Source organism: Oryctolagus cuniculus, chromosome 8 (genome assembly GCF_051225735.1).
Source record: "Oryctolagus cuniculus isolate XC-2025 breed Fujian yellow rabbit chromosome 8, ASM5122573v1, whole genome shotgun sequence".
Taxonomy (NCBI): Eukaryota; Metazoa; Chordata; class Mammalia; order Lagomorpha; family Leporidae; genus Oryctolagus; species Oryctolagus cuniculus.
In genome coordinates, this window is record NC_142874.1 from 5,697,647 (window position 1) to 5,720,518 (window position 22,872).

General features: G+C 47.7%; 1 protein-coding gene and 1 non-coding gene across 13 annotated transcripts in view; one reads left to right on the plus strand and one right to left on the minus strand.

Moving 5' to 3' along the window:
• FNIP2 (folliculin interacting protein 2) overlaps nt 1-16,223 on the plus strand; it is a 137,709-nt gene extending 121,486 nt beyond the window's left edge. For all 12 annotated transcript variants that reach the window (XM_089301871.1, XM_051831668.3, XM_051831665.3 and 9 more), the window contains 3 exons: nt 4,473-4,673; nt 11,531-11,646; nt 12,887-16,223. In XM_089301871.1, coding sequence (XP_089157997.1) covers nt 4,473-4,673; nt 11,531-11,646; nt 12,887-12,965 — 396 coding nt within the window. In that variant the 3' untranslated portion in view covers nt 12,966-16,223. The remainder of the gene's footprint in view (nt 1-4,472; nt 4,674-11,530; nt 11,647-12,886) is intronic.
• A 3,022-nt stretch (nt 16,224-19,245) lies between these two features.
• Nucleotides 19,246-22,872, minus strand: part of SPMIP2 (sperm microtubule inner protein 2) — a 139,805-nt gene continuing 136,178 nt past the window's right edge. Inside the window, exon 3 of the transcript XR_016211546.1 lies at nt 19,246-19,320. This is a non-coding gene — a transcript (sperm microtubule inner protein 2). The remainder of the gene's footprint in view (nt 19,321-22,872) is intronic.

Sequence of the window (22,872 nt, forward strand, 5' to 3'; positions counted from 1 at the left end):
ATCAGATCAGTGTGGTGCGCCAGCCGTGGCAGCCATTGGAGGGTGAACCAACAGCAAAGGAAGACCTTTCTCTCTATTTCTCTCTCTCACTGTCCACTCTGCCTGTCAAAAAATAAATAAATAAACAAACAAACAGTGCAGCATACATAGAATTCAGTGTTCACTGTAGTTCTGCTTGTGCCTTAAACGGACCGTCCCTTGGTGGAACTTTAAACTGAGTTCCAGGCATAGGATGTGTGCAGGAGGATACTCCTGTGACAAGTCCAGATGTGGCTTTCTGGATCTTAGAGCACTTGAAATTGCAGAAGCTCAGGAGACTGACTGATAAGGCAAGTCATAGCATGTTTGAACGGCTCTCTATCTGACGTGGTTGAATTTCCCCTGGAAAGATGATCAGAAATCACCAGAATCACAAGAACTTAAGCTTTAGCTCCCTGACCCTTTAGATGTTGAAGGCTTGATCAGCGCCCTCAGGCCAGTCCACCATGACCCTGGGGTCCCTGAGCTCTTCCGGACGTGGTTGCTGGTACTTGTATCTCTATCCTGCGTCCATTTCTTTTCCTTGACCGCAATTTCTTCTGTTTTCTTCTTCCCTTAAAATGTATTCTTTCTAGTCCGCTCGGGGCACCGGATTCTGTCCCGGTTGCCCCTCTTCCAGGCCAGCTCTCTGCTGTGGCCAGGGAGTGCAGTGGAGGATGGCCCAGGTGCTTGGGCCCCGCACCCCATGGGAGACCAGGAAAAGCACCTGGCTCCTGGCTCCTGCCATCGGATCAGCGCGGTGCGCCAGCCACAGCGCGCTGGCCGCAGCGGCCATTGGAGGGTGAACCAACGGCAAAGGAAGACCTTTCTCTCTGTCTCTCTCTCTCACTGTCCACTCTGCCTGTCCAAAAAAAAAAAAAAAAAAAATGTATCTTTCTTCAGCAAGCAGCTGAGCAGTTAAGGAGCTTCTGCAACTGGTTGGATTACCCCATGGATGTCTTCAGGGAACTGTGTGTGAGGTGTGCAGTGACCTACAAATGTGTAAGTCTTGGAGTGTTTTTAAAAGGTAATCTTCTGAAAATATTCTGCTGATTCCTGGAGCCTACGCACTTCACGGTCAAACCATCCTAGGCTGTTAGGGAGTGCAGGATGCCTGTCACCTCTGTCATTTGCTTGTCTCTAACCTGCTTCATTTTAGCAACATTTTCCAAAATGCCAGCGGCTCTGCTGGGGACAAAGACTACAGTGAGAGGAATGGGCTGGCAGCTTGCTGTCATTGTCTCAACGCCTGGGCCCCTCACATTCTGCACCTTTGCTTCAGCGACTTCAAAATGACGTGTGCTTATTTTTCATGTTAATTTTTTATACATTTCTCTTACCTATTTAATTCCTTTAAAAAAATATTGAGTCAATTTCTCTGTCCCTTTTCATTATCATACCAAGATCTACCACCTTCTGTTGGAGCTTACTCCGAGGGAATCTTCCATCCACCACCTCCCTTGTAAGCCTCATTGTCCTTATCCCAGCGATGGCTTAAAATGAAGCTCTTTATGCTGGTGGTGGTACTGTGCAGTGTATAGCCTGTGGACTGTTGGGCAAGTGGGTTTGTGAAACACTCTTCCCTCCCAGGGCAGGGGACGGGGAGAGAACTTAGAAGACCGAGTTCCAGATTATCCAGTGCAGTTTAATAATGATTGTGAAAGGTGGAGACCCTGTCAACTCACTGTGTCTGATGGCGCATCGTCACTGACAAAGCAAGGTCAGTAGGACGGGAGAGGTCGGTGCTGTGGCGTTACAGCACACTGTCAATTTCTGGAAAAGGCAGAGCGAGAAGCGGCTTGTGCTCAAAATACACACCTTTGAAATGTTTCCACTTCTATTGTTCTTTGTTCATGGGGAAAAGGCACAATGATAGCAAGTCAGCATCATCTCGCTGTGAATTTAGGACACTGATTAAGCAGGAACCTTGAAGACCAAGGAGGCCCCGTGTCTTCAGCTGTGTCTGGGAGAGCGTGTCTGCATGTGGCGAGGGGCCGGGAGAGCTCCCGAAACCCCGAGTGAGCAGCCGTGCAGGTCGTCGTGCCCAGGAGAAGGCCTCGGTACCCTAGCGAGTCTGCGGAATGAGAACCTTGGGAGACAGCTCCAGTGGTTTACGGGGCCATGCGGTGTCGTGTCCCCTTTAGACTTTGCCTCATTGCTATTCCTTCCAGTGGGGAAAAGAGAAACCCTGAAAGTCTTGTCCACACACACGCACCTGGGTATAGTATAGCAAAAAATGTTGGTGCCAGCACGGCCCCATGCAGCCACATGTCACTCCTTCCCCATCTGTGAGGAGTGAAAAGCTATGTAGGCTGCCCTTTATTTATTTAAGAAAGCTTTTTATTTATTTGAAAGAGGAGGAGAAGGAGAGATTGATCTTCCATCCACTGGTTCACACCCCAGATGGCTACAACAGCTGGGCTGGGTCAGGCCAAAGTCAGGAGCTCCATCCAGGTCCCTCACGGGAGCGGCAGGGGCCAAGCGCTTGGGCCATCTTCCACTGCCTTACCAGACTCATCAGCAAGGAACTGGATGGGAAATGGAGCAGGCAGGACTTGAACCAGCACGCCAGTGTGGGATGCTGGCATCACAGGCAGTGGCTTAGCCAGCTGTGCCATGCGGGCTCCCTTGTTTAATGACAGTTAACTCTTACAGCCTGGCAGTGTACCTGTTTTATTTCTCTCTGCAGCCTTGCCACTTCTTTGCTAAGTAGTAGACCATACTTGATGGGTTGGGCATCTGGCCTGGAGGTGAAGACACCAGTTCAGGTGTTTACGTCCCACAGTGGAGCACCGGAGTTAAAATTGCAGGTGGCCGTTGTCTGATGTGAAGACGGTGTGTATCTTTGGGTTCTAAACTGCAGTTAGCAGAAACCCACTCTTGTTAGCTTAAGCAGAAGGAATCTGATGGGACAGATATCAGGAATTCATATAATTGATGAAACAAAGAACAAGGCTTGGCACAGACACCAAACAAGGGTACCCTGGAAATCCAGGAACCACAACTCTCTGTAGGCATTTGTGCTAGCAGCCGTCTGGGGGGTATGGTGGTACCAACCGCCTCCAGCCCACCGTGGCCTTCCCCCCAGGAAATCCCAGGGAAGGAGCAGCTCATGGGCCTGACGAAGGTGTGCGTCCCCCTCTCGGTAGGGGAGGTCAGGACCTGCATGCAGTCCCATCAGGCCTTATCCCAGAGGGACAGCAGGGTGGGCGATTTGTGGGAAGTTGGAGTAAGAAGCCAAAAGTGACAAAGGGCCACCACCAGTTATCGAGAGGGATCGAGTGACAGATAACCAGTGGTGGCTTCCTTTGGGTAAATGAGGGCTAGAAAATGTGCTCGTGGACGTTGGCCATGAGATCTGGCCGTGCCACCCCACCCCCACCCCTGCTGCACAGTAAGCGCCCGTGCCCGACGGTGCTGGTGGTGACACAGGTAGGCTTTGGTCAGTTTTGAGAAATCAGATGTTTAAGTCCCTTTTCCTCAACTGCTTCCCTATTTACTGCATTTACCGGATGATATCATTTACTCGTTGTGAACTTGCTCTCTCACTGTCCAGTTTTTCAGAATTTACACTTTGTCAGTGAATAAATTCACCCCTCAGGCTGATGTGTGTGGCACACACAGTTACTAAATAAACCTTGCTGAGTGGCAAAACCATAACTTACGGGAGCAGCAAGTTGCCTCCTGTCCCTTGTTGCTGGAGACATGGCTGTGGCATCCCCCACCTTGTTCTGATCTTTGCCATTTTACACACAGCGTGCAGTCTGCCAAGAAGCAACGCATTTAAATCTTGGAATGTAGGGAGGGCAGGCGTGTGTCGGTTTCCTTATCTGTGGGCTCTTTTTTTTTTTTTTTTTTTTTTTTTTTTGATAGAGTGGACAGAGAGACAGAGAGAAAGGTCTTCCTTTGCCATTGGCTCACCCTCCAATGGCCGCCGCGGCCGGCACATCGCGCTGATCTGAAGGCAGGAGCCAGGTGCTTCTCCTGGTCTCCCATGGGGTGCAGGGCCCAAGCACTTGGGCCATCCTCCACTGCACTCCCTGGCCACAGCAGAGAGCTGGCCTAGAAGAGGGTCAACCGGGACAGAATCTGGCACCCCAACCGGGACTAGAACCTGGTGTGCCGGCGCCGCAAGGCAGAGGATTAGCCTGGTGAGCCATGGCACAGGCACTGTATCTGTGGGCATTTAACAATGTTTACAGCGTATCTCTCTTCCTGGCTGTGAGGAGGTGGGGGGGATTAAATGTAATTCTATCTATTTCTTTTTTTAACGGTAACGTTTAGTGACACTTGTATTCCAGTCCCCGTTACTAAGCTCCAAGTCTCTGTGGCTCCCACCATCAGCTTCTTTACCTTCAGTCGAATGCTAACCAAAAACACTGAGCATGCTGGGTGGCCCTTGGCGGCGCCGTGACCCGCGGCATGACCGGCTGGATGCTGTGCTTCTCTTTCAGCATCCAGTGCTTGATGAGCCAATAGCTGAAGCCGTCTGCATCATCGCGGACACGGATAAGTGGAGCGTCCAGGTAGCCACGAGCCAGCGCAAAGTCACGGACAGCACGAAGCTGGGCCAGGACGTCCTGGTCTCGAGTCAGGTTTCCAGTTTACTTCAGTCCATTTTACAGCTTTACAAGCTTCACCTCCCGGCTGACTTCGTAAGTATCCGCCCCCACGTCACCAAGGGCTGTGGCTGAAGATGACTTTGAACAGGGTTCCGGTTTTAAACTCAAATGTGTTTTAAAATGGAGGTTGGGATAAGTAAAACCAGTCCATGCAACATGAAACCAGCAAACGGGGTAGATTTCAGTGGCAAAATCCTTTTTAGGAAGCAAACAACATGGAGTGGCACCGAAATCTGCGAGCAAGGCCTACAGCAGCCGAGGGCTGGGGCAGGGGTGAGGCATGAAATCTGCGAGCAAGGCCTACAGCAGCCAAGGGCTGGGGCAGGGGTGAGGCATGAAATCTCCAAGCAAGGCCTACAGCAGCCAAGGGCTAGGGCAGGGGTGAGGCATGAAATCTCCGAGCAAGGCCTAGAGCAGCAAGGGCTGGGGCAGGGGTGAGGCATGAAATCTCCGAGCAAGGCCTAGAGCAGCCAAGGGCTGGGGCAGGGGTGAGGCACCGAAATCTCCAAGCAAGACCTAGAGCAGCAAGGGCTGGGGCAGGGGTGAGGCATGAAATCTCCGAGCAAGGCCTAGAGCAGCCAAGGGCTGGGGCAGGGGTGAGGCACCGAAATCTCCAAGCAAGACCTAGAGCAGCAAGGGCTGGGGCAGGGGTGAGGCATGAAATCTCCGAGCAAGGCCTAGAGCAGCCGAGGGCTGGGGCAGGGGCGAGGCACCGAAATCTCTGAGCAAGGCCTAGAGCAGCAAGGGCTGGGGCAGGGGTGAGGCATGAAATCTCTGAGCAAGGCCTAGAGCAGCCAAGGGCTGGGGCAGGGGTGAGGCAGGAAGAGAATTTCAGGTCCTGCAATGGAGAGCTCACTGGCCCTCCTGGTCTTGGGTGGATGCTAAGCAGGCCACGTTCTGAGCGGCTGAGGTTCCTCTGTCCAGCAAACGAGAGTGTGGTACGTGGAGCACTTCAGATTCTCAGGTCCTGGACGCGTGGAGGATGGCATGGTGCCTTTTCAAAGGGGACTTGCAGATCACCTTGATGACGTTAGTTTACATGTAAACTCCTAGAGAACGGCCCGCGGCTCTCCCCTGAGCTATGAGAATTAGGGTCCACAGGACACTATTTGAAACAAATGTGTGCGTGGACAGAGAGCCCGAGAGAAGAGGGAAGTATCTTCAGAGAGGGCGGGAGAAAGGTTTCAAAAGTAGACGAGAAAGTGAAGGTGTGGCAGCGGCCATGGCCGAGGAGCCTGTGTGCTCCGCACAGCCTTGCTGTCTGCAGTCCAGCCACACCCCGCGCCCTCCACAAACCACGCGGGGAACCGAGTGCTCGTGCACTGCTGGCCAGCACGGCCGTCCTCCTCTCCAGTCCACACTTGGGCCGCATGCCTCCAGAAACAGTCAAGGCCGTCAGGGCTCGGAAGGAGGTGCCCTGAGATGGTATCCCGTGGCCATCCGAGTTGTGGCAAGGCAGGAAGGCCACTGGCCGAGGTCTGGGCTTTGCCACTGGTTGGATGTGCGAGCGGACACTGGTGGGAGACTGTGAACCTCAGCTTGCTCAAGTGTATTGTCAGGACCTCTGAAAGCTGCCAAAGCTCATGCCAGTTAGGGTGCTTTGAAGCCAGCGCTCGTTAGTGGCCACTGCTGCTGGTGCGGGCCTCAGAGTCCAGTAGCCTGAAGTCAGGTGCAGGCTCTGCCACTTACTGTGCGAGAGAAACCCGTCCCAGAGCCTCGGATTTCCTTACCTGCAAAGCCAGGGAGGTGATAGAAACTATTTCATATGCTTATGCAAGGTAAGTGGGAACGGAAGGCACTTGGAATAGTGCTGGCTGTTAGTGGCTGCCTACTGAGTGCTCGTATCAGTGTGATAGTAACAGTCTCGTGAAGTAATACTGATGGTTGTAAAGACTGACTTTATTTGGGCTTTAACCAGAAGCGTTCTCTTGCAGGATGTCTGTCTGCGGGGTCATTGGGACCTCCTTTTTCGTTCCACATTTGTACAAAATATCTCATTCTTGAAGCAGGTCAGATGATGCAGATTTAAAGGCTAACCTCTCTCTTTCTGTAAGGGAAAGAAGAAACGGTAGACTACTTAGTTTTTTACTATCAGTATTTACCAAACTTTTATATTTCATTCTAAAATACATCGCTCTTAGCACATTTGGCATCTTAGTTATCAAAGCAGTTAATTTGTTATACTTCATTTGGACAGAAGTATGTTCAACCACTTCATACCAGGAATGGCTTATTTAACATGACAAAACCCAGATGAAAGAAAATTTCATCCAGTTAAGAATTCTTAAAATTCATTTGAATTGGAGCACATGTGATCAAATGTTATTAGATCCTGTGGTACAAAGGGACAAAGTTGCTGTTTAAAATTTCAGAAGTTAGAAATTGAAGAAATCCATCTCAAAAAGAAAATGCTGGAAAGGGGGCAGGGGAAAAAACCCAGCACAGCTCTGCTGGATAAAGAAAAGAAATCCAGATACTGTGGTCTCACAGTCCGTATGCATGCCATGTAGAACAGTCCTTTTTCTTGCTGCTTTGCATTATTCATTTTTCATGTGGACTGTGAAAACACTGCAAATCAGCCATCTTAAAACAAAGAATCCGATGCAACGTGAATGTTCTTTTTAATATTTTATAATACTCTTATTAAAAACTTTTTATTTTACTCCATAAGGAACCAAAACTTAATAGAAGTCCTTAACTCTGTTGACTTGGGGGAACGTTTCCATGAGAACTGGTGGGGTCCACCTTGCTTTAGTCACTTAGCCCTGGTGTTCCGTCCACCGACCCAGTGCACTAAAGATTTCAACCCATGGGAAAAGGGAAAAGATTACATCTCTAACAGATACTCTTTCGTGTCATGGATCAGCCCAGGCAGTCAGGAAAATGCATTTTCAAATGCATCTGTCAATCTTTTTTACCTTGAAAACAACAGTCCTAATGGTCTAGACGAAGGTGACGCCTGATGCAGTTATCCTTGCCAGAGCCATCAGGTGTCTTGGGGAAGATGCCTGGGTTGCCCGGCCTGCCCAGGGCACAAGCATTTGCCTCTGGTGAAAGAGACAGATGGTTGCTGTTGTCTAAAAAATGAAGCTGGACGCAGTTCCAAGGGCAAGGATGTCCTGAACATAATTGTTACTAAAGACCTAGTTAAGATACACATTCCTTAAAGGGGAAAAAAAAAAAGTCCACCATGACCTTGTTCCTGTCCTTCTAATCCCAGGAATGTTTTGGACCAAAATAATCTGAGATCTTAGGAAAAAAATGCAAATTGCTGTGTGACTAAGTGAATAGTAAACTCATCTTCGAGAATTATTTAGTCATGACCACTACATCAATAAAGACTTCTCTACATGGGAAAGGGTTAGTGCAAAATGGTTAGTGTGAAAGGAAGTTGTGCTTACTGTGTATACAAGTGCCTCTCAACGATGTAAACAAATACTTCTTTTGTTTAAAGACTTATTTATTTGGAAGAGTTAAGGCGAGGCAGACACACAGAGAAATCTTCTGTCTGCTGGTTCACTCCACAAGTGGCCACAACAGCTGGAGCTGGGCCAAGCTGAGTCCAGGAGGCAGGAGCTACATCCAAGTCTTCCACATGGACACAGGGGCCCAAGCACTCGGGCCATCTGCTGCTGCTTTCCCAGGCTTTTAGCAGGGAGCTGGGTGGGAAATGGAGCAGCCAGGACTGGAACTGGCACCCATATAGGATGCCAGCACTGCAGGCAGCAGCTTTACCCACTGTGCCACAGCACTGGCCCCAAACAAATGCCTTTTTAAAAAGACTAGAACAATATATATGAAAATCTTAATAGTCATTAGAAAAAGCAAACTATTTCACACACACACAAAAAGTTTTCAAACCTATCAGTTGGGAGAGTTGGGGATGGCTTGTAATTTTATAAGTTCTGTTTGTAAGAGATGAGATTGGAGCCTGCGTAGTGAGTAAAGCTACCACCTGCAGTGCCTGCATCCCATATGGGAGCCAGTTCAAGTCCTAGCTGCTCCACTTCTGATCCTGCTCCTGACTAGTGACTAGGGAAAAGCATCAGATGATGGCCCAAGTCCTTGGGCCTCTGCACGCATTTGGGAGACCTGGAAGAAGTTCCTGGTTCTGGTCTGGCCCAGCCTTGACCATTGTGGCCATTTGGGGAATGAACCAGCAGACACAAGATCTTTCTCTGTAACTGTACCTTTCACATAAATCAATCTTTTTTTAAAAATAAAGTATGCAGAGAATAAGTTTTTTTTTTTAATTTATATAAGGGGAACAAATTTCATTTGCTTTACATTTATAATTTTATAAGCATAATGATACTTCCCACCCTATTCTCTGTCTCTTTATTTTCTTTTGATTTTTACAATGACATACTTTCAATGTTTAAAATTTATTTTTAATAATAATAATAATATAATAATAATTTTATTATATATATTATATATATTATATATATTATATATTATATATTATATATAATAATATATAATATATATATAATATATATTATATATATAATATATATATTATTATATAATATATATAATATATATATAATATATAATATATATATAATATATATATTATATATTATATTATATATTATTATATATAATATATATATTATATATATTATATATAATATAATAATAATAATAATAATATATATAATATAATAATAATAATAATAATAATAATTTTCAATGTTTAAAATTTATTTGCTTGAATGTCAGAGTTAGAGAGGGAAAGAGATAGAGACCCGATGATGGTTCTTGTTTCATGCTTCCGCATAGAGATCCAATTTTCGAAACACCATTTGTCAAAGACACTGTCCTTGTTCCAGGGAGTGATTTTCACTTGTTTGTCAAAGGTTAGTTGGATTGTAGATGTGTGGATTGATTTCTAGGTCTCTAGTCTGTTCCATTGGTCTACATGTCTATTCTTGTGCCAGGACGAGGCTGTTTTGATTATTACTGCCCTGTAGTATGTCTTGAAATCTGGTATTGAGGTTCCTCCGGCTTTATTTTTAATGTAAGGATTACTTTAGCCATTCGAAGTCCCTTGTGATTCCATGTGAATTTTAGGGTCTTTGCAGACCTGAGGAGGACATATCTGGTATTTTGATTAAGATTTCATTGAATCTGTAAATTGCTTTTGGTAGTATAGATATTTTGATGATATTCAATCCATGAACATCAAAGAGTTTCTCATTTTTTGGGATCTTCTGTTTCTTTCCTTAACGTTTTATAATTATAATTTTCATTGTAGAGATCTTTCACCTCCATGGTACAGTTTATTCCAAGGTATTCAAATTTTGTTGTAAAATCAGTGCCAGTCACAACAGCTACAAGTCCCTTCTCAACTGTGGTCTTGTTCATATACATAAATGCTACTGGTTTGTGTGTGTTGGTCTTGTGTCCTGCCACTTTACCAAACTCCTATGAGTTCCAGTGGTCTCTTAGTGGTGTCTTTTGGGTCCCCTGTGCACAGGATCATTGTCACCTGCAAACAGGGATAATTTGATTTCCTCCTTTCTGATCTTTATCCCTTTGATTTTTCTTTTCTAATCGCTCTAACTAAAACTTCCAGAACTATATTGAGTAGTAGTGGTGAGAGTGGGCATCCTTGTCTGGTTTCAGAGCTTAGTAGAAATGCTTCCACTTTTTCTGCGTTTGGTATGATGTTGGTTGTGGGTTTGTTATATATTACCCTGATTATGTTGAGGAATGTTCCTTCTGTACCTGATTTGCTTAAGATTTTTATCATGAGAGGATGTTGTATTCTCTACATCTATTGAGATAATCATGTGGCTTTTGCTCTTCAGTTTGTCGATGTGATGTATGACATCGATTGATTTGCGAACGTTGAACCATCCCTGCATTCCAGGGATAAATACCAGTTGATCTGGGGGAATGAGCTTTCTGATACGATGTTGGATTCAATTAGTATTTTTTTGAGAATTTTGGAATCTGTTCATCAGGGAAATTGGTCTGTAGTTCTCTTTGTTCTATTTTTTTCCCCAGCCAGACTGTGGCTTTATTATAAGTCCCCATCAAGGCCTTACCTCTTTTCAACATCTTGTCCTGCAGCTCCCCTGGCTCTTCCTGCCTGGATGCAAAAGAGCTGGCATTGGCACAGGCCACGCGGAGACTGGCAGAAGTGTCACATTCTTCTCCCCTCAGTGATGGCCCTGCCTTTCTCCTCCTTGTATGTTTTGTCTTTTTCTGGATTTGGAATTAAGGTGACGCTAGCCTCATAGAAGAGGTCTGGGAGGACTCCTCCCCTTCGGTTGTGCTGAGTAGCTTTGGAAGAATTGGAATTAATCTTTCTTTACAGGCCTGGTGCAGGTTAGCAGTGGAGCCATCCAGTCCCGGGCTTTTCTGTTGGAAGGGTGTTTATTGCTGATTCAGTCTCCATTTCGGTTGTTGGTGTCTTTAGGTTTTCTTTGTCTTCATGACTCAATTTTGGGAGAATCTATGAGTTCAGAAATCTATTTCTTCTATATTTTCCAGTTTGTTGGTGTGTAGCTGTTTGTAGTAACTCCTATTGATGCTTTGTGGTATCAATTCTGATTTGATTAATTTGGATATTTTCCCCTTGTTTTTGGTTAGTTGGGCCAATAATGTATCGGTTTTATTTAAAAAAAAAAAACAAAAACAAAAAAAAACACCTCTTCATTGAATTGATCTTTTGTGTGGCTTTTTTTGTTTTGATTTTGTTTATCTCTTCTTTAATCGTTTGTTTCCTCCTACAGATGTTGGGTTTGGTTTGTTTTCCTGGACCCTTGAGATGCATTGTTAGATAATCTATTCGGTGCCTTTCCAGTATTAAGCAATCTAACAGGTAGAATATTGGCAGATAGTTGAATCTAACTCTGAATGTGCTTGGCTTGCAGTGCGTCATGCATCTTGAAGACCGGCTACAGGAGATGTACCTGAAGAGCAAGATGCTCTCTGAATATCTCCGGGGACACACCCGCGTCCACGTGAAAGAACTAGGTGTTGTACTGGGGTGAGTTATGAGACAGGTGCCCCTCGCACTGCCCCTGTGAGGGGTGGGCCCCACCCTACATCTGCAGGTCCTGGTAGCCAGCCAGGGGGTGGGCTCCCTCAGTGTGCGCCTTTGCGGTGTCCTGAGAAACAACACGTTTCTTGCAGCTCCTGGTACTGTTAGCCTTCTCCCCGGGTCACTTTACACTTAATAGAGAGAACTGTAATCCCACTGTGTGTGCCATTTCTAGTGCTTCCGTGGGATGCTGTGGGACATTTGGCAGCAGGCTGTGTGCACGTGCCCGTCCTGGAGGAGGAGCCGGTAGGCCCTTCTGGACTGCAAGGAGTCGGCCTGCGAGTTTGGGTGTCAGTAATGTTGACTTTTACATTCTGTGTTGAGCCTGCTGCCCAGAGTATTAACGTGAGACACGGGCCTTCACATGCCCATCAGCCGGTTCCTCTCTCACACCCAGGACATCCTGGCTGTCCTGACGGTATTGCCGGCTCTTAGCATTTCCCGTCAAACAGTTTTCTTAGGACTTCTTTGTTTTTGGTCATTTCCCCCTTCCTGCCCCTTTAGGTGTAGCAGGGGTGAGAGTTTTACCTAGTCCTGGTTGGTGCAGGTGTCTACCATTGATAAGGTGTCCTGGTACACTGTTGGTAGGATCAGCCCCTTCTTCCCACAGGCAGGGCCAGCGGCACCGTACAGAGAGGAGTAGACAGCTCCACTGGGTAGTGCCAGCTGCCACTGGAGGGCAAGGCCTGGGACGTCCTAATCCACAGACCCCAACCGCCCATTGTTTGTTCTCGCACCACCTGGGAGCAGTTAGCTGCTTGCCTAAGTGTTGTATCCATGGGTGCTTTACGCCACGTCCACTTGAAACGGCGATGGCCAGGGTCGCTTTGCTGCCGGATGCTCAGCATTAGGGCACAGTGTTCTAGTTGTCTGACCTGTGGACAGATCCCCTAGCTGTTTTGAAGACCTCGCCACCATCAGCGTTTCCTAACACTGATTTGCAGCTGGATGCAGTCAGTACTCGGGAGCGTTGAGGAAAGCTGTGAGCACAGCACAGTGAGGTGGGGCAGGGGCTGCGGGGTGCAGGGCAGCCTCAAGTCCACTCGGGTGCGCCACCCCACCTCCGTCTGTCTCCCTCTGCCTCCTGGGCAGTGAACGGAACCGTTTACTGTCTCTCCATCTGTTGAAGCAAGCCCGGTACCTGTAAGGTCCTGGGATTTTAAAGGAACCTCTCTTCCGTTTTCAGGATTGAGTCTAACGACCTGCCTCTGTTGACTGCTATTGCCAGTACTCACTCTCCTTACGTGGCTCAAATACTCTTATAAGCTAAAGCTCAGGACAGTTTTCTTCTTTGGAAGGAAAAGAAAAAAAAATACAACTTCTCAGCTTAAGGAATAAGCTCCGGGTGACATCCGCAGCACCCCGAAGCCGTCACTGCACCGTCTGGTTCTGTGTTTCTGCTTTCAAGCAGACGCTCCTTGGAAGACTTGGAACCACAGTTGAGATCCTCATGAGCGCTGGGCACCCTTTGCTGCCCGGGAATCAACGGAGCGACCTTTCCGAGTGAGGACACAGGAGCGCTGCACTGGGCAGCTGGCTGAGGGTGCAGATCGCCTTGTGCTGTCTGGGCGGCGTGAAGACACGTGACTCTGGAGCAGGGAGACGGACGGTGCACCTAACATTCCAGGAGGAAAGTGTTCCGGGATGGAGGCCTCCGCACTAGAGCAAGAATAGTTTGCCATTCTAAGATGACATTCAGAACAAGGATTTCAGATTTCGGATTGGAGTTCGCTTTTGGCAAAGGGTGACAAGAAGAAAGCGTACTGTGCTGTCTGTAGTCGGGCGGTGCAGCAGCCGCTGCTTGACACAGACCTGACCGAGGATCGCCCACTGCGAGGAGGGCTCTAGGGACCCACCGTTTCCATTTCTCCTTGGAGTTTACCTTGTTTCCAATGTAGCCACAGGTAATCCGGAGAGGGGTCGTTGGTGCAATAAACCCAAGAATCACTCGCAGCATCTGAGTCCCACCACGATGTAGTCCACAGCAGCCAAGTGCACACAGCCTGGAACCGCACGCATGTTCTGTCCTCACACGGTAGAAAGACGAGCCGCCTGTGAGAGAGGCCACTTACCAAAGTTACTTCTATAGGATGTTTCTGTGGCTATCTTCCAGCCGAGGCCGCCGCCGCCTCTAGTCCTACAGCGACTGCATTTTAAAAGGCACAGTTCTCCCGGTGGCGGAACTGCAATAGTTAAAATAGCCCACATGTGAGCTGAGGTTTTTCATTGTTGTCTGCGTGCCTTCCGATCCCCACATACTTTTCAGAACGTGTTTCCAGAGCTGCCATGCTGTAAAACCTGTCACGAGCGAAGAGTTGTTATCCCAGCGCACATATGTAAAAAAGAACTGCAGTGACCTTGAGACAGACCGCAGGTACAGTGAAAGCCTTTTTGAAGAAACTGAGTATTAAAAGACAGGACCTGATCTACTAAAGCAAACATCTTTTTAGCTATAACCAATTTCCCATTCCCTTTTACTGTTCTGTGAACTACTTCCAGTCCTTCCCGTGTATCCTTTGCATCTAATATAAAGTAACCTCCCGTTTAGGGTTAGAACTTACTGCAAAAGAATCCTGATCCTAGACAACAACTTACCTAAGTTTGTGTCTGCTCTTTTAAAAGTCCAAGTTCATTGTTCGAAATGGTGCACCAGCGCTCCCAACAGAGAGGCGCAGGAGTAGAACCTCTCCCTCTGTTTTGTAACAACGCAAAATACAGATGGATGGGTAACACTGAAGTTGTCCATTCTTTGTCTTGAGTCTGGATCCCGAGTCCTGCAGCTCGGTGCAGCATCGTTTGCCGTTTCATTACAGAAAGAGAACGGAGGGCGCCTGTGGCTCAGGGCGCCAGCCTCCCTCACACCACGTGACGTGCCCCGAATGCGTTGTCAGAGCTGATGGTGCTGCAGCTGCTCCATCTGCACAGTGCAAAGCATTCCTCTCACCCGCGCTCCCTGTTCCTGTTTACACGGCTTAGGCACCTTGCCTCATTCACTCCCTTCCAGGGTTCATAGAAAATAACTCGCTACAAAACGAGTTCAGTTCTCATGTGTTCATGATGGCATGCTTAAGATCAGATCCGTGGAGGGCGAAATTGAGCTTTAAGTCACAGCTGATGCTAAACTCCATACACAAAACACCCCAGCCCCTGGAAGCCACTACTCACCCTACTATTCCGTAACTCAGAGAACAGCTGATGGGAAACCACGGGTGGGTCACGTGCAGGGGTTGTCTCAGCCTCACTCAGGGTGCTGGCAGAGCCTGTCACCTACAAAACCAGACCAGGAATGCTGCTGCTGCTGCTGTGTGCCCTCCTTTCAATATTAATGTCTTAAACACAACCTCTTTCCAAACGTGAAAAAGAAACACCCTCGCAGAATGGTTGAGACACACCCACTCACCCAGCTCAGCCAGAAAGGGATCCGAGCCGCTCCCGTGCCCACCTCGAGAAAAACATAAAACCTAAAGAAATCTACCTCAGTTGACAGGATTCCAGCTTCAGGGTTTCTTCGCCCCTTCAGTCTCACCTGTTGAGTGTCACTTGTGTCGCGTCTTGCTTTGCTGAGCGCGCTAGTGAGGCATGACGGAGCAGACGTGTGCACTGTTCCTGTGATGGACTTCCTTCTAGCATGCTGCAGTTTTATTCTTCATAAATTGATAAGTGATATGAATGTAAGGTAATTGTGTACGTTTGAAACATGACAATGAAAAGTTTAAAATGTAGCTTCCATACTTGTGCATAATTCCAAAGTATTTTATTTTTTATCAGTGTTAAATAGCTTTTTGTACAGGCTTCAATCCATTTTTCTGAAGTGTGCTGTTTTTTAATGAAAGTAACTATAATCTTTTCACATCCCATGGAACTGCTGTTTACACATTGCAACTTTTTAAACTTAACCATATTTTTCAAAATTAACCTTTGGAGGGAGGAAAAATCCCTGCTTGCTAAATGATATTAAACCATTGCTTGGGCTCTTAAAATTAGATCCTGAGATTTTATAAAAATTCAGTCTGTAGCTTTTTAGGTTCTTAACTAGAGTTGGTTGTACATTTAAAAAAATATGAAGTGACCCCCAAATTCTTTTAAATATCTGTTTTTCACTAATGTGTACTTTGGGGAATATTTTGTTCATGCATACTTTCACCATTAAATTGAAAAAGTCTTTAGCTTTTCTTGCTTAATGTGAACCATTTGTTTTTTTTTTTTTAATTGCGCTTTGGGGGAGAGAATATTTTCATATAATTTTTTTTGCATAAGTCAAACAGCTCCCCACCCCCGAATGTTAATTTAAATCTCAAAGTTGGGTCATCCCTAAATCTTGAAAGCGAGATTGTTTGAAAATGGAGAAAATTTGGGATTTGTTATTCAAGCCCCATGAACAGAATGCATGAGGCTGTTCACTTTTGATCAGTTGAATGGATACCAGTGTCGATGTATGGGAAACTGAAAACTTCCTCATGTATTACTTTGATCATTTCTCTGTGGCATTTGGTGCAATAAACCTTTTGAATTGATCTTCTACATTTTCCTGGTGCTGGAAATTACTTGTTTGACGTACTCAACATAGAGGTCTCCTTCCCGACAGTTCATGCTGCAGCAAGCTCACTGTATGCATGAGTGGTTTGGTTACCAGACACCCTTTGAGGTGAAGAATTGTCTCAGCTCCCGTGTGACTTTCAAAGGGTCTGCTGGACACTCATGGGGGTGAAACAGCTTATTTATCATGATCCATGCTAGGAATTTAATTCTGCTTTACAGGGGGCCAGAGTTTTGGCATACCAGGTTAAGCTCCCAGCTGCTTCATTTCTGATCCAGCTCTCTGCTGTGGCCTGGAGAAGCAGTAGAGGATGGCCCAAGTCCTTGGGCCCCTGAACTCACGTGGGAGACCTGGAAGAAGCCCCTGGCTCCTGGCTTTGGCCTAGCCCAGCCCCAGCTGTTGCAGCCATTTGGAGAGTGAACCAGCAGATGGAAGACCTCTTTATTTATTTGAAAGAGTTACAGAGAGGCAGAGAGAGGCCTTCCATCTGCTGGTTCACCCCTCAGACGGCTACAGTGGCTGGAGATGAGTGATCTGAAGCCAGGAGCTTCCTCCAGGTCTCCCATGTGGGTGCAGGGGCCCAAGGACTTGGGTTATCTTCCACTACTTTCCCAGGCCACAGCAGAGAGCTGGTTCAGAAATGGAGCAGCCGGGACCTGAACTGGCACCCATATGGGATGCCAGCACTGCAGGCGGTGGCCTCACCTGCCACACCACAGCAGCGGCCCAAGAGATAAGTCTTTGTTAAAATATGAATTCTGCTTTATAAAAAGAACAGTGTATTTTTATACAATTTCAGTATATGCTGAATTGTCCATAAATGCACCTGTTGTGTAAATTGGGGGAGATTTTATTCCAGAAGTTTGAGAATTTTCACAAGAATTGGTTGCTTGTGCCCAGCATGGTGGTGCAGAGGGCTGCTTGCAACAGCAGCATCTGAGTGCCGATTTGAGTGGGGCTACTCTGCTTCAGACCAGCTTCCTGTTAGTGTGCCTGGAGGGAGGCGGAGCACGCCCCGAATCCTCGGGTTGCTGCCACCCCCATGGGAGACTGGGATGGAGTTCGGTTCCTGGATTCGGCCGCTGCAGCCGCTGGGGCAGTGAATCAGCAGCTGGAAGATTCTTCCCTCCTGCTTGTCACTCTGCCTTTCAAATAAATAAAAAGTCACTTGCTCTTTACCAAGAATATCTGTCCTTTGGAGAACTACATTACTGATAGCTCCCTGTGTGGCACTTGAGTCTCCCTTGTCCATCTCTAACTGTTGATTCGTGCAGTGTATATAGATGCAAACAGCCTGCCTGTTTCATTAGATTTGCTAATGCACTAGTACCTCAGCATTTATCAACTAAACCTCATATTGTAATATATTACTTTTTATTTAGTGCAACTAGGGCACACTATTGGTCTGTTCTGAATTACTCATAGATGAGACTAGGTTAAATTGGATGGGATCCGTGTGTGTGAGTGTGTGTGTGTGTGTGTGTGTGTGTTCTCATTCTCAGGGAATGACAATGTTTCAATATGATGCCATACTGAGTTACCTTACCTAAGACTAAGGGAGAAATCTCAGTAAACACTGCACACTCCTTTCCTGATTAAATGAAACCTTTGGACGTTTTCTGTGATGTCTGAAGCGGGTGCTGAGGAAGACGTGCGCACACACCTACACAGCCCTCTGCTCTTCACTTCCCCGTGCCTGCACTGTTCTGTCCAGTGCCTCGTATCTAGAACTGCATTTGTTGTGTGCACTTGGCTGTGCCACACAGCCACACATGTGGTTAACAAAGATTTATTTCTTGGGCCGCTGCTGTGGTGTGGCAGGTGAGGCCACCGCCTGCAGTGCTGGCATCCCATATGGGTGTCAGTTCAGGTCCCAGCTGCTCCATTTCTGAACCAGCTCTCTGCTGTGGCCTGGGAAAGTAGTGGAAGATAACCCAAGTCCTTGGGCCCCTGCACCCATGTGGGAGACCTGGAGGAAGCTCCTGGCTTCAGATCGCTCATCTCCAGCCATTGTAGCCGTCTGAGGGGTGAACCAGCAGATGGAAGGCCTCTCTCTGCCTCTCTGTAACTCTTTCAAATAAATAAAGAGGTCTAACATGTGGTCTGGATAGTGCAGGGAAGGTGTTTTAGATGAGATTAACAATTAACCTGGGGCCGGCGCTGTGGCTCAGTGGGTTAATGCCCTTGCCTGAAGCGCCAGCATCCCATATGGGCACTGGTTCTAGTCCCAGCTGCTCCACTTCCCATCCAGCTCTCTGCTGTGGCCTGGGAAAGCAGTAGAAGATGACCCAAAGTCCTTGGGCCCTTGCACCCGTGTGGGAAACCCGGAAGAAACTCCTGGCTTTGGATGGCCTCAGCTCCAGCCGTTGTGGCCATCTGGGGAGTGAACCATCGGATGGAAGACCTCTCTCTCTCTCTCTCTCTCTCTCTCTCTCTGCCTCTCCTCTCTCTGACTTTCAAATAAATAAATAAAATCTTTAAAAAAAACAGTTAACCTAAGACTGAGCAGATTTCCCTCTCTGAGAAACAAGTTCTAAAGATTTAAGTTATTTGAAAGGTAGGTAGACTCTTCATCCGCTGGTTCACTCCCCAAGTGCACGCAGGGGCAGGGGCTGGGCCAGGCCAAAGCCAGCAGTGTGGAACTCCTTCCAGGTCTACAAACGTGGGTGCAGGGGCCAAAGCACTCGAGCCATCTGCTGCTGCTTTCCCCAGCTCACTAGCAGGGAGCTGGACTGGAAGTGGCGCTCACCGAGTGCCAGCATCACGGGCTGTGGCTGAACCCATTGCACCACAGCGCTGGCCCTCACTGGTATTACTTTAAACAGCACCAATTCGTATCTTTCCGAAAATAGCCTGATGTTTTTTCTATCGTGACTCAGAAAACAGAAGATCATACCTCCTCCTCTTTCGGTGCCTTTGGCAGCTTGGCCGGCCCAGGGGCTCCTGGTAGAGACTGGCTCCGCCTAGCAGGAGCGGTGCGTTTGGGGTTTCTCTGATCCGTGTCCTCATGATCACTCAGGTGCCAGGCCAGAGAGCCACGGCTGTACCGCCCTTGCTTATCCAGGATGGAAGGCGCTGGCTGCCTGAAACAAGAATAAATTGGGAGGCCATTGTGGTGTAGCCGGTGAAGCTTCCACCTGCAATATCGGCATCCTATATGGGCACTGGTTCAAGTCCTGGCCACTCCACTTTTTCAGGATTTATTTATTTGAAAGTTTAGGGAAAAAAAAAAAAAAAGAGTAATAGCTTCCACCCTCTAGTTCACTCCCCAAATGCTGGCCAGGCTGAAGCCAGGAGCCAAGAGCTGCTTCTGGGTCTCCCTGAGCCATCTGCTGCTGCCTTTCCCCACGCGTTAGCAGGGAGCTGAGGCAGAAGTGGAGCAGCCGGGATTTGAACTGGCACCCAAATGGGGTGCCAGTGTCACAGAGGGCAGCAATACCTGCTGTGCCAGAGCGTGCCCTGCCCTCCCCCCCCCCCACCCGCTCCACTCCTGACCTAGTTCCCTGCTGTTGCACCTGGGGAAGCAACCGGAGATGCCCCCAATACTTGGGTCCCTGCACCAACATGGCCCTTCCTGCCATTTAGGGAGTCAATGAGCAGATACAAGATCGATCTCTCCTCTAGCCCTGATTTTCAAATAGATCTTATTTTAAAAGAACAGATTTGTTGCTTCTCAAATAGAAATACAGAGACAAGGCTGCTTCATCTGTCAGTTCCCAGACAGCTGAGGTCTGACTTTGTCTTATGACCGGAGGCAACCTCTGGCCTCATGACGTGGGAAAGCTGAGGACCTGACTCATCAGCCAGCACTCTGAGAAATTCCCAGACGCCCCTCTCCACAGCACAGACAGCCGATGTCCCAGGACCTGCCCCAGATGAAGGTGCAGACAGCCTATGTCCCAGGACCTGCCCCCTCTCCACAGCACAGACAGCCTATGTCCCAGGACCTGCCCCAGATGAAGGTGTAGACACCCTGTGTCCCAGGACCTGAAGGTACCGCTGTGTCCTGACTGCCTCGTGTGTCCTTTTGGAGCTGAGTTTGGAAGGTGCAGTGAGAGAGAAGGTGGTATGCTAAGGCTGAGCCCTCATGAGGCCGCTGAGCTCGGGATGGCGAGGCCTGCCCTTTTGAGGTTCGTGGGCATCCAAATCACAGAGGCACAGTTAGGATTCCGTACGCCTCTTTGCTTCCTCCTGTTTCCCCTGTGAAGTCCTTGGCTAGGCTCCAGCAACCACCCATCAGACCCGGGGCTCAGCCCTGCCCGCCCGTTAGAAAGCCGGCTCTGGGGAACAGGCGTGCGATTGCAAGGGGAAGCATTTGCAGGCTGTGGAAAAGCTCTTCTCTCCAGAGGGCCTCCGGGACTTCTCACCATCACTCACCTGGGCTGCCAGGGACCCTTGCACAGAACCCAGCTTTGTGGGTTCCCGAGTTCTTGGGACCAAGATTTGCAGCAGGTTGGTACGAGGGTGTTCTAAACATTCAGGGGAAAGTGCATACTATGAAAAACTGTGTGGATTTTAAAACTTTAGCACCCTTCCTTACTATAGAGCTTAAGTGCCAGGGAGCGGATATAGATAATAAACATAAGTAAAAGCTTTGTGAATTACTGTGAGGACAAGTTCAGAGCATAGAATACCTGGGCGCGCTGTTGGGTGGAGAGGCAGGAGAGGAGGAGGTTGCGTTTGATCAGAGAGCGAGACGTCTCCCAGCACACAGGGCTCGCTCTCTTCCCACCGCTCGGAATCTCCGTCTCAGCATCCCCAGAGCTGCCATCCTGATTCAGTGGGTTCAGCTGTTGCTTGCAACACCAGTATCCTACACTGGAACAACCCTGCTCCTCGGCTTCTCAGCCAGCTCCCTGTTAATGCACTTGGAAGGCAGTGGACGGCGGCCCGAGTACCTGCATGGAGTTCTAGGCTCCTGGTTTTGGCTTTGTGGCCATTTGCAGAGTGAACCAGCAGACAGAAGATCTCTGTCCCTCTCTGTCACTATGCCTTTCAAATAAAGAAATCCTAACAACAACAACAAAAGAATCCGAATCCGAATCCGTGCCGTGGGGGGACACTGTGCCACTCCAGCAGACCCTCCGCTGATGTCTCGGGGCACCAGAATACAGTCCAGGCTCCCCAGAGAGCGCAGAGGTGCTGCTGTCTGCTTTGTGTCTGTTTCCTTTTTTCACTGGCACAACCTGACGGGCCCTTCCCATCCGGTCTGCGCTGCCCAGTGGTACTCTCAGGTCCCCTCCGAACTCTGAAGGAGCCCCACATTCAGGCCCTCAGCCTTTTGTTTGGAATTTCTCTTTCGTTTGTAATTCCCTCCCTCCACCTCCTCCTCCTCCTCAGCAAACAGCAACATCCACAGAGCCACACGCACCCCCTTTCCTGCCCAAGTCAGAATGGGAGAAGATAGATGCCAACTACACAGCTGGCACACGGTCAATATCCAGAATCTAGAAAGAGCTCAGGAAACTGAACAGCAGCAAAACAAACAACCCAGTTAAGAAATGAGCAGGCATTTTTCAAGAGAGGAAATTCAAATGGTCAATAGACATTTGAAAAAATGCTCAGGACCACTAGCCATGAGGGAAATGCAAATAAAACCACAATGAGGTCTCACCTCACCCCAGTTAGAATGGGCCACATACAGAAATCTACCAACAACAAAGCAGGTGAGGGTGTGGGGGAAAAGGTACCCGAATCCACTGTTGGTGGGAAAGTAAATTGGTCCAGGCACTGTGGAAGACAGTATGCGATACCTCAGAAATCTGAGGATAGACCTACCATCTGACCCAGCCATCCCACTCCTGGGAATTTATCCAAACGAAAAGAAATCAGCACATGAAAGAGCTATCTGTACCCCCATGTTCGCTGCAGCTCAATTCGCAATAGCTAAGATATGGAATCAACCCCGATGTCCATCAACTGAGGACTGGACAAAAATTATGGTATATATACACTGTGGAGTACTACTCAGCTGTAAAATTAAAAAAATGCAGCCCTGTCTTTTTCAACAAAATGGATACAACTAAAAACCACTATACTTAATGAAAGAAGCCAGTCTCAAAAAGATACATCATGCATTTTCCCTGATGTGGGGTAACAGAGTACCTAAAATGTAATGTATTGGAGTGAAATGGACATTTTGAAAATTCAATGATTGTTTACAGTCCTTGTATCTTCTGCTGAGAAAGTGGGTTTTTTTTTCTTCATATTATTTAGTTGAATTCTTTATAGCATAGGGTTAACCTTGCAATCATTAAATAAACTGAAAATAAGTCTTTGTAAAAATTAAGAGCGGGAATAGGAGAGGGAGGAGGAAGAAGAGTGGGAGTGGGGGCGGGAGGCAAAGTGGGGTGGGAATTATCACTATGTTCCTAAATCTGTGTATATGAAATACATGAAACCTGCATACCTTAAATAAAATTTCTAAAAAATCAGATTAAAATTTAGAAAAGCCTTAGAGAAATCCTGGCCACATTGGCTATGGAGTCCACCCTGTATTGAGCTTACAAACAGGCCCCAAGGCCTAAACAGGAACCAAAGAGCAGAGGGTTTGTTTCCAGAGGAAGCCTGAACGTGGAGCCCTCACTGGTGATTAGGCACCAGGGCAGCAATGCAGGCGAACGGCCAAAAAGAAC